The sequence below is a fragment of the Dromaius novaehollandiae genome, chromosome 5, assembly GCF_036370855.1.
Source record: "Dromaius novaehollandiae isolate bDroNov1 chromosome 5, bDroNov1.hap1, whole genome shotgun sequence".
In the NCBI taxonomy this organism is placed as follows: Eukaryota; Metazoa; Chordata; class Aves; order Casuariiformes; family Dromaiidae; genus Dromaius; species Dromaius novaehollandiae.
In genome coordinates, this window is record NC_088102.1 from 2,802,144 (window position 1) to 2,813,670 (window position 11,527).

Here is an 11,527-nt window from a genome sequence, read left to right on the forward strand (position 1 = left end):
CAGCTGTAGGGTATTTTTCTTTGCCCAGAAATTATACCAACCTTCTTGGATTATTCCTGCATGAAACGCTGTGAAGCATCGCCTGCCAGGCCCTCCGTGAAATCCCGGTGAACGGTAACGGGGCTCTGGAGCAGCATGCAGTGTTGTTCCTTCCGACCCCGCGCCGGCTGTCACGTTGCTAACACACAGCACCGGCCCTCCACACTCGGCCATGCCTGCACAACTTCATCTTCACACCTTCACTAGCAATCATCATTCCAGTTACATGAGAGGAAATATTCATGCTACCATGGATTTGCACTGCTAACAGACTGAAGAGCGAAGTGTGTGCTGGAATACACCTTGCCCTTGCTCGACCAGCAACCCCAGCTTTGGTTTCATTTTTTTTTTCCCAGTAATCGAATTTTCACTACTTGAAATCCATATTGGATTAAATATGAAGGGGGTCAGAGAAGAAAAGGGGCCAAGGAAAGGATGTGGCTCTTCCCTGAGCCAAAGCCACTTCCAGCGCCCTGCGACGTCGCTCCAAAGGATAGCTTTACTGAGGCGAGAAGAAGGTCTTCCCACCTCTAGGCAGCTTCCCCCATAATGACAGCAAAGAGCAGATGCCACTTACTGGCTCCAGTGCCTGCTCCACCACCGCTTCCCATCCAGCCTAGCCCTGCACGCAGCCTCAGAGCATCCCTTCAGGCCACCCCACGCCTGAGCAGCCACATGGACAGCACCAAAGCTTCCTCTGGAGACTGCTCTTGCTCTTCCAGCCCATCTGCCAGCTGTGTTTCATCCAGGGCTGTTCCTACGTCTTCAGTCCCCATGTAAAAATCCGGGCAGTGGCACGGGGAGCCGAGCAACATCTTGCAGTCAGGCCACGGAATCGCGCAGTCACCCAAGCCTGCATCCTCTTCCAGCACCCCTGAGCTCCTTGCATCGCGTGTCTGTGCACACACCCACCTCCACCCACACCTTCACGCTCTTGTCCTACTACTGCAGCTGCCGGCTGCTTCTGCCAGAAGTTGGCAGACTCGGGCTGAAGGTTTACTAGATCCTCAACAGCTTGGCCAGCCTGTGAAGACAGCGTCTTCTAGGCCAGTTTGGCTGAGGCGAGCTGGATACGTGACACACGCGGCAGGCTGGGCTACAACAAAAGGTGAAATGCGGAGCAAGCACATGTGTCTCGACTGGAAACGAGCACAAAACCAACACAGAGGGAGCGGTCTGCGAGGACCGTGGGGTGGCAGAAGAAGACTGCAAAAGAGCCAACCAACTGCCTAGTGAGCGGGTAGGAACGCACACTCCAATCCAGACTTTCATAGAGAAGCAAAAACAATATATAAGCACGAGCGTAAATACTGAAAATCTACTTGAGGATAGTTGGGAGCTTAGGGATGAATGGGAAAGAGAAGAGCTGGCGTTGGATGTGGGTGGCAACCATGGTAAACCTTCACTGCTGCACTCTCCCACAGCCACGCTACAGCATTGCCTGTGTGATGCAGAGGACGTACAGAACTTCAATTGACTCCATCCAAAGATGGTGGGACCATGATGAGCTTGGCCTTGGCAGCCAAAAGCTGGGGAGACCCAGCAAGAGAAAATGGCAGAGAAATCACAGCGTCATCAGAAACCTACTCTGCCGTGAGGAGAAGGAACGGGCTGAGTGGGCACTGGGATAGGACAAATATCCAGCTTGTCCAGGGCCCAAAACAGTTCCCGCTGGCTGCGGAGCAGTCTGGCAGGCCGCTGTCTGCCTGTCCATCCCAACAGTGCTTGCTCATTCCTACCACCCCAGTCTGCTTCCGCTTTCACCATCACAGCTGTTCCCAGAACCTGAACTTCAATTTGTGCGTTTTAAAAGCACGGCTCAGACAGTCAATACCCACTTGCATTTTTTTCTCTGAAAATTTCTACACAGAAGGCAAGGGAGCTGGGATGGGAATGTCTTACACATGTGAGAGAGAACCAGGTGTTTTATCTGCTCACAGAAAACACATTTCTAAATTACACAGCGACCCTCCAGGAAATGTAATTTATTCCCATGCCAAGAAGTCCGCCAAGGCAAGGCGTCGGCACGGCGGGCAGCGCTTGTCGAGGCACTGCCCAAGCTGCTGCGTCTCGGTGGGAGGGAGCATCGCGGGGCCATGTCCCCTGCTGTCCCCAAACTCCCAGAGGGCACACTGCCACCTAACCCGCTTTGAAAGCCACGGGACGTAGGCACGCAAGCAAACCGAAGCCAAAAACCTGGCAAACTGTAAATTCCTGAGAAATTGCCTCCGCTCCCACAACAATACGGGGTCAGGCACCGGCAGTTCCTCCACCAACAGAGGTCCCTCTGGAAATGCTCTTTTCCGGGGTGGTTTCAGGACCCTTCAAGAGCCCCAAGCCAACCCTTGAGGTACTCCAGACTGGGATTTTTGGAAACACCGTCAGCATAACCAGACGCTCCCACGCTGAACCCCAGAACCAAATACGAGCTTAGTAGATGGTTTGGATCAGTTTATACTAGTTTTGGGTCTAGAGACAATCATCCAGGATACTCAAAACGCACCAGACAACATGTTGAAGTTATTATTGTATACCAGTAAAAGCCAGCAAGCTCATAGAAAGTAATATTGCAGATGTTTAACGCACAGATATAGAGGAGTGGATTGGTGCACCGGTGCCGCTCCTCCCATCACGGCAGTCCCATGATCCCTCCATGCCTGAGAGCTACCCGTGGTGCATCTCCTGTGCTACGTTCAGAAGGGTATACAGTGCTTTAATCACGTAAGGTATTAATAATGGAATTAAAGTCCAGACCATTTGTTAAGTAACATACATTACTCTGATCGTTTCTTTGATATATTAAAAATAGATTAACTGGTTCTGAGCGTGTGAGGCCAGGAGAGACGGTAGTTCTCCTCTGGTTTGACCTCCCACACATCCACGAGCCGGAGATTTCCCTTAGCAATTCCTGCCTATATCACGCTCGCAAATTTAAGGGGAAACATTTGATTGTACATTAAAGACTCTCGACTTCAGGGAGTCCAGCACATCTCTTGGTGAGCTCCTCCAACAGCTAATTACCGCGGCTGTTAAGAAAACCTTACATCTTTATTTCCATTGTGCGCTCTGCTACCTTCAGACGAACGCTGCTGGCTCCCCCGAAACCCGAGGCAGCTCGCTCAGAGGGATGCCCAAATAAAACGCGATGCCCCCGGGAGCGGTGGGGCAGCCCGGGCCGGGTCTCTGCTCGGCTCCCGGTGGCCGCACGGGCAGGGAGGGCACCTCGAAGCGGAGCCGTCCGAGAACAGCACGGCCGAGCTCCCTCCCTCTCCCGCTATTTTTAGTGAGGCCATTACTTCTGGAGATGACAGGAGATAATTCAGATGGACTCAGACATCATTCAAAAGTGGAAAGAGCGTCTATAAAAAGCAAGAAAGAAGGGACTAATGAGGAGCAGGCGGTGGGTGCTCAGCGCGCTGCTGATCCGCGGCGGCGGCGGGACCAGAGGCGCCCAACGCGGCAAGGGACGTCCCAGCACCAGCCTGTGCCACGCGGATGGACCACCATGCCAAGAGCATCACTGATGTGCAGCACGCGGGATTGGGGCACCTGGCTTTCCTCGGCAGCCTCTGCAGCAAGGGGATACAGAGCAGAAAATAGTGTCCTACAAGAGTCTATCAGAGTAGCTGTCAACCGCAGCAGGTCTTGGGCCCATATCAAAAAAAAAAAGAATCCCCCCATGTAGCCTTCCAAAGTCCCATCTCTCTCCTAGAGACCGAAACGGGCTGGAGGTGTTTCCCTGAGTCGGAGCGAGCGATTCCTCAAGGCAGACCTCCTCCAGGGAAGGAAAGCAGCAGCGAAGTGCTCATTAGGGAGTCGCAGTGTACGACCCCAGCTGCTCCGAGCAAGCTTGCAAAAATATGTACATACACATCTCCATATAGAAAATAGCATCCTTTGCGCTCAAGCCATTGGCAGGCAGACGCACAACCCCCACGAGGGCCAGCAGCAGCCGAGGAGGCACTGGGATGGATGGAGAGGGAGCAGAGGATCACGCAAAGTGAGCACGAAAGAGGGTGAGATGACGGTGAAAGAAGGAGAATGCAGCTTTAATCGTTTTTCCGTTTCCTTCCTCCCCACCAGTTCATCCAACTGATCCTAATTAAACTAGATTTTGCTGTTCTGAGCCAGGAGAGCTTTTATATTTTATTTGTTTAAAGACTGTTTCCCCGCCACCCCGTTTCCTCTAAATCTCCTTCACGCTGACTCAAAGGAAACATTTTGGCCAAACACGCAAAGAGCATCAGCTGCTCCTTCTGGAGCTGCTCAGTCCGGCGAGGAGACAACTCGGTGCATGCCAGGAGGGTTGCTCCGAGGCGTCTCAGGACACGCAGCCACCAGAGGCCGGTGCAGGAGCTCACGGAAATGGGTTTTGCTCAACTCAGAAGGCCTCCAAGGAAAGACGAGCCCCAGCCAACTTCTCAGCCAACTTCTCTTTGGTTCCTCCATCTGCACCACTCAACCCCAACCCATCACATGCCGGGGGGCAAAGTCCGTGTCCCCGAACGCACGCGCAAGCCTTCCCTCCCGGAAAGCAGGCTGACCTCCAACACAGCCGGTCCCTGCCGGTGGGGTGGGGACGTGGGGACGTGGCCTTTTGCGTGGTAACACCTCCAAGAACAGGGTCCTGCAAGAGCAGGATCAGCCCGTGGCATGGGCCAGCTGCCCCCCCCCAGAGCCACAGCTCTTCCTCCACCTCCTCATCCTCCAACGTTCGGCGTCCCAAAGTTAAGGTCATCTCAGACCACGGCGGAAAGCCCAGCGCAAACACCCACGGGGCGAGCGGGGGCAGCAGGGAAGAGGGGGTCTCTCCCTCCGGGAAGAGTGAGGGATCCGGAGCCGTCCCATCGCGCGGTTCCCCGAGCAGCACAGGGTTAAACCGTGCAACGCCGTGACGGCGTCGAACACACCGGCACCCTGCACCTCTGCGCCGGCGCTGCGAGATTTGGGGTGCGGGGAGCTAGGAGCCGGCCGTCACCCGCAGAACTAATTGCTGCTGGGCTTCCTAGTGTTTCGAGCAGGGATAAGGCTTTCCCTCGCTCTCTCTTCGAGCTGTTTCTTCCCCCCTTCCTTTCCCATCCCCCCAATCCGCTTGTCTGAGGCAGGGCGAGCGTCCGGAAAAGGCGAGGTGTGCCAGCACGTCGGACCCAAAACCCTCCATCAGACCTAAACCAGGGATGGGACACGCAGCTCTGTGCTCATCCGTTTTCAAACCTGCTTCTTTATAAAATGCCCAAATGATTAAAAAAAAAAAAAGATTAAGTCTGCTGGATGACATCCCTATGGGTGGCAAGAGAGAGGCGCACAATCCCTCCGGCATTTGGGATAATAAATGCCGACGCTTCCGCGCTGCTTTGCACCAGCGACCAAAACACCTGGTCACCAAAAGCCTGGTGGTCCGTCCTACCCGCGCCGGTTTGGAGACCCTCACGCGCCCGAAAATACTCATCGCCTCTGTGACCTCCTGCCTTCGGGAGACGTCGGAGGGCAACGTGCCGCAGCGACTCGGGCGCTTTGGGAACGGCCTCCGCGAGCCGGAGCACATCGGCTGTGGCGACAGGCGCCGGTTCCCCGCGATCCTCCCACCACCGCCAAGTCCCTCCCCGGCGCGGCGGCTCCGGCGGCGCTGGCAGGCTGTCGCAGCGCCGGTGCCCCACGTCCTCCCCTGGCCTCTGCCCAAGCCCTGGGGGCTGCCGCTCGCACGGTGCCGGCTAATTCGTAGTGATTTGCTATGCTTTTCCCTCGCTCGGCAGGGCAGGCGGCAGGATCCCCAGGAGCACGCGCATCCCAGCGCCGGGCCCCGGGAAACGGTGGGGGAATTTGCTCTCCAGCCTCGCCCAACTCCCCGTTTTTAGGAGACGCCACTTGTCTGCTAAAAACACTTTGCACCCACGTCGGCCTCCTAATTTGGCCATTTCTTCTCTTGCAACGTGAAGGTCGGTGCAAAGATAACCCTAGTGCTCTGAATACTTATTCATTCTGCTTTATTACCCATGCAAGCCATGCATAATTCACACGGGAGGAAAAGTGCGTACGGTACTTTGCTTTTTCTAAGATGATTTTGCCAAGAAAACAAGCTGGGAAAAGCAAAGCGGGTGAAATGCAAGTCCCACTTCTCCGTCCTGTCGGGGGGTTTAGCAGCTCCGTTCCCCACGCAGCACCCCGGCGCGTCGCCCAAAGAAGCCGCAGGACGGGGAGCTGCCCGGCCACTGGCCGCCCCAGCCACCTCCTCTCCGACCTTGGGAAACTCTTCCCAGCTTCACCCCCCTCCCCGGTCGTGCTGCAAGCGCAGGAGAGTTTCTCATCACAGCTTCCCTGTGCAAAGCAACAAGGAAAGTTTACGGTGCGATGCGCAGCCAGACTTACCATGGGCAGTTAAATTGCTTTTCTGTGCAAACCAGGAATAAGCAAATGCAGCCCCTTAGTTTGCATTTAAAGATTAAAAAGCCAAAAAACGGTTATCGTGTGCTGCAGTTGGGGGTGAAGGAGAACAGCGTCGCGTTCGGCGCTGCACCAGCACAGAACGAAGCAGGAGCGTCCTTTCCTCAACCTTTTGCAGTTCAAGACGGCAGAAGACACGAGCGTGAGGGCAGACAGCTAGAGAGGAGACACGGGGCGGCAGAGGGGTGACGGGGAGGGCGACGTCCCCAAGCAGAGCTGCAAAAGCAGCCGCAACAGATCGAGCGGAGCCGGCGCCGCTGGTGAGGCCAAGCAGGGAGCAAGGCGCGGGCAGGAGCTCGGGGAAAAGTTTTCCCGGTGCGGATGGATGAGCCGGAGCCGGTCTCCGAGACGAGGCTCCTTCTGCCGACGTGACGCAGCCTGAGAAAGGGAGGAGCCGGCGAGCAGCGGAGACCAAGAGGGCACCCAAATCACCGGGGCGAGCGCTCGCTGCAGGACCTCCTGCCTCCGCACGGCCCCGGTGCCGGAGCGGGGTTTTCCGAAGGGCCCCGCGCTGCCCGGTTGCATATCCCCGGCTTGGCTCGGCTGGGCTAAGCACTGCCTGCTTTTGCAAGCAAACCTTAGGGAGGCAACGAAGAAGCCCAATTCCACGTGAAATAGTCCTCAAAAACAGCGCAGCTGCACACGCCTGCCCTCGCACACGTTCTCCCAAGCCCCTCACCCCCGTCCTCAACCCAGATACGGCGCTGCATTTCACGGGCTGAAAACGCATCCTCGCCACGCTCTTCCCGAAACCAGCCCTCCTGCAAACCCACACGTGCCCGCAGCCCGGCCAGGCTCCCCGTCACGGAGGCCCACACGAAACACGCTCGGCCTTACCAAGCCCTCCCCTATCCACACCGGCCAGCCCACAGCCCACGCCTGTGCATCTGGGCAGGCAGCGAGCCCCGGCGCCGAGCGCCTAGCGCTGCGCCGCGGTAGCAAAACAGCCGCCACGAGAAGAAACCCTCAGACATTTTCAATTACAGTGAAATTTTGCAAAAAAAAAAGGGGGGAGGGAGGGGGTGCAAAAAGTGCACGTCTAGCCGACGCTGTCTTCCTGGTGGGTAGCAAACATTTTCGCGTTATAACAGGAGCACGGGCTCGAATTAGCAATGCCGAACGACGCGTTTATGAGCAGATTCATGAAGTCTCCTCAACACCTACCACCACTGCGAATGCTCGCACGAACGCAGGAGGCATAACAGGAGGGCACCGCCGCCGAGCCCCGCGGCTTACATAACCCGTGGGCACAGCGGAGCGCCAGCGAGGCGGGCAGCGCGCTCGGGCCGGGTTGGTGGGCTCCGGGGCGACCCGGCTTCGTGGTACCCAGGCGAGCGGCTCGGCGCGGGCGCCCCGCTCTCCCCATCCGCTCCGTGGGGTCCCGCGCGGATAAACTCCCCCGCAGCCGTGGAAATGCTGCGTGCGGCCACCGGCCCGGCCGGGGGTCCCCACGCCGGGGCCAACCACCAAAAAACGACCCCAATCCGAGATGCGACCCCGGCGCCCGCGCTGCTGCCGCCCGGCCCCGCGCAAGCCCCGCGCAAGCCCCCGCGATTTGCAAGTCACCGCCGGGCGCGGAGCCTCGGAGCGCGCCGCTGCCCTCCGCGCCCGCCCGCGCAGCCGCCCCCGGCTCCGCGGCCGCGCTGCTAACAAGTGCCGCGGCCGCCGCCGGTTCGAGCCCCCGGGCCGGCTCCCCGCGCCCGCGCACCGCGCCGCGGAGGCGAAGCGCGGCGGCCGCAGCCCGCCCGGCGGGGACCGCGCACGGCAGCCGCCGCGGGGCCCCGGCGAGCCCGGGCCGCGACCCGCGGAGCCCCCCGGCGCCCCGCCGCTTTCTCGCGTGTCGTGGCCGTGTTTCATGGCAACGGCGCCGCAGCGGCGAGGCGAAGCCCGTGTCCTGCGCGGGCGCGGAGCGGCGCGGAGCGGGGCCCCGCCGCGATCGGCCCGCGGCTGCGGGGGCAGCGGCGCCCACCCCGCCGCCGCCTCCTCCCCGCGACAATCGCGACAAGGTCACGCCGGTCCCCGGACTCACCGTACACCCCTTGCGCGGAGCTGCCCTCCAGCAGAACCGTCAGCAGCCACAGCAGCCCGTACACTAAATCCATCTTCACGTGAGCATCCACATATCCAGCGCGGGGGCGGGGGGCAGCGGGGGAAGGCAGCGCGGAGCCCCGCGCTCCGATGCGGCCGCGGCGCGCAGGGCGGCGGGGGCAGGCGGCGGAGCCGCTCCGCGCCGCTCCGCGCTGCTCCGCGCCGCGCCGGTCCTCCCTCCTCCTCCTCCTCCTCCTCCTCCGCCTCCGCCTCCTCCGCCGCCGCCGCCGCCGCCGCCGCCGCCTCCTCCGCAGCGGGCCGGCCCCGCTGGCAGCGCCCGGCGCCGGGGAAGCGCGGAGCCGCGGGGGGCGAGCTGGGCTCACAGCGGCAGCCCCCGCGCTGCGCCGCGCATCAGGGAGCCGCCGGCCGCCGCCGCCGCCTCCCGCGGCCGCCGAGCGCCTCCCGGGGCCGCCCCAGCCGGCTGCGCCCCGCTGCCATCAGATGCCATCGCAACGCCGGTGCCCCCGCATGGTGCGCGGGGCCCCCCCTCCGCGCGGCGAGGAGGAGGAGGAGGAGGAGGAGGAGGAGGCGCCGCGGGAGGAGCAGGAGGAGGAGGAGGAGGAAGGGGGGAAGGAGGATGGGGCGGGGGGAGCGAGCAGGGGAGGGGGCCGCCCGGGGGTGTGTCCTCCCGGACCAGCCGCGCTCCGAAAATTGCCGTCACGGCGCCCGCGGAGCGGCGGCCGGGCCCGTCGCGCAGGGCTGCGCGGGCGGCGGCGGGATGCCCCTGCCTGCGAGTGCGAGTGCGAGTGCGAGTGTGAGTGCGAGTGCGGGCGGCGGGTGTGCGGTCACGTTGTGCTCTCCGTGCTGAGAGCCGGCGCCGGGAAGCCGCAGCCCGGCGACGTCAAAGCTGCGTGGCTGCTGCTCGCCTTCCTCCTCCTCCTCCTCCTCCTCCTCCGCCGCCGCTGCCTCCGCGCCCGCGGCTGCGCCTCCGCCGCGGCGCTCCCGTGCGGCACCGCCCGGCCCTGCCGTGCGCTCGCTGCCCCGGCGCTCGGAGCTCCTCGGAGCCCCGCTTTGCTCCGCCGGTGACACAGCGTCGCGGGGTCACCAGCACCGCTCTGCCCTGCTCAAGGTTGCGGTGCCCCAGGGTACAGGAGGCTGAGGACGGTCGCTTGCTTGGAGGCTCCCAGACCTTGGCGTGACACAGGGAGGGGGGCACAAAAGGGGAAAGCCACCGCGGTGTGTCTAGCAGGCAGCCGCCCAGCTGAGCAAGCCCCAACCGCTGCCCGCTGCAGGGCTTTCACGTTATCTTTCCCCCATTAGGTGGTAGCACCTGGCCTCCACCAAGTATCTGAGATACTTCGGGGGCTCTCAGCATCTTTCACGGGCTGCAGAGTCAGTCAGCGTAAGCATGTCCTTACATTTTGGGGTCCTGTGGGACTTGTGCCAGGGAAGATCTCTCTTGCCTCCATTTACCAGAGAAAAGAACGGACTTTCTGGAAAGTGATTGACCCTCCCTCTCCCCTTCTAGCTTGGTTCCTCTAAGGGTGGTACCAAAGCCATGGGCACCTTGAGGCAAGGGAGATCTAATCCGGATGAGGAGGTTTAGGATCTGCCCCTGCCTCTTTAAAACACCAGCGAGCTGCATAGCTGGGCTCGGCCTGCAATCTCGAGAAACAGCTGTCTGGGCAAGTACGAAGCCAAGTTCTGCTTCCTTCTCTGCCCGCATCAATTAAGGATTAGTGCTTAATGCCAGGGCAAAGTGACATGCTCTGGAAGAAGCAATTGCCCCATCAGAGCTTCTTGTGACACCATTGACATGAGGCAGGTCAGTGTTAACAAGGCTTGGACTCTTCCAGCGCTGCCTGGTGCTCTCCTGGCCACCGGTGACAGGGCCTGAACTCGTCTGTACTACCCTTCTGAGATGATCTAGTGCGCCGCTGCGTTGCGCCTCCATCCCCGCAGGGCTCAGAGCCGTCCCATTCATCATTCTTAAATATACTGATAGATGCAAGGGGCCAGATCTCAGTTCCTGCTGGGCCTGTTTCCTCTTCTCGGCTTAATACGAAAATGAGAGGCGGAAGGAGGGACGGGACCTGCACTTCTCCGTGGAAGCCGACAGCCAGAACACAGGCTGGCGACTGAAGTCCAGCTGGAGCCCTTCTCCACACCGGCACTCGTTAGGCCCCTGAGCATGGCAACGAGATTGCGCTGTGCTTGTGCTCAAATAATGCCCTGCCCAGAGATGCTCTGTTCTGTGCTGCCCCAGATATTGTCCTCCTCCCTTTCAGAGGGGCTTCAAAGCACTCACAAAGCAAGGCTAGCCGGTCCCAGAGTCTGAAGATCTGACCCTGTGTGCAACCATTTCCCCTTCCCATAGGGACGTTGGTCAATCGAGGGATTTAGGAGTGTTTCCTCTGCTGTTCTCAAGTTGGGAGGGCTATGAGGAGGCTGTCAAATCTGCAGTGCACGCTGGTGTATAGACACGCACCAAAATCCACATCGTCGTTGCTTCAAGGCGAGCCAGACAGCAAAGCCCCAGCATCCAGCTACGTGGATTCCTCAAGACAAGTTGTCTCTGCACAGCTCCACTTTCCCATTCGTGGCCGGGTATCTTTCCATTCATTTCTGGTTGGGTATCTTTCCATGACTTCAAGACCTTCCAGCTTGCTGTCTTTCTAGAAATCAAATAAATGTGGTACAAATTCAGAGCAAGTACCGGATTTTTCTCAGCATCCCATTTTCTCCCCAAATTCTTGTTCTTTATCCTAACGCAAGGGCAGATTCTCTTGCAGCGTGTCCACCTCCCTCGGGTGAGCAGGTATCAGCAAAGATTGCTCCATGCAGCAAGCCAAAGCAGTGAGGCCTCCTCAGTCCCAGTTTGCTGCAACATACTGGAGGAAACGACAGACCCTCACTAAGCAGCTTCTTCCTTGATCACAGGCTGTGGCAGCACAGCAGCTGTTTTTATGAAGGTTTCCTCCTGTTTCACACACAAAAAAGGTCCCAGGCTTTGCAGAGC

General features: G+C 59.7%; 1 protein-coding gene across 2 annotated transcripts in view; it reads right to left on the reverse strand.

The window, feature by feature from the left end:
• Positions 1-8,717, reverse strand: part of MDGA2 (MAM domain containing glycosylphosphatidylinositol anchor 2) — a 373,737-nt gene extending 365,020 nt beyond the window's left edge. For both annotated transcript variants that reach the window (XR_010389253.1, XM_064511798.1), the window contains exon 1: positions 8,510-8,717. Coding sequence is in view for 1 of the 2 variants with exons in the window: in XM_064511798.1 (XP_064367868.1) it covers positions 8,510-8,582 (73 nt within the window). In the remaining variant the exon portion in view is untranslated. The remainder of the gene's footprint in view (positions 1-8,509) is intronic.
• Between the last annotated feature and the right edge of the window lie 2,810 nt (positions 8,718-11,527).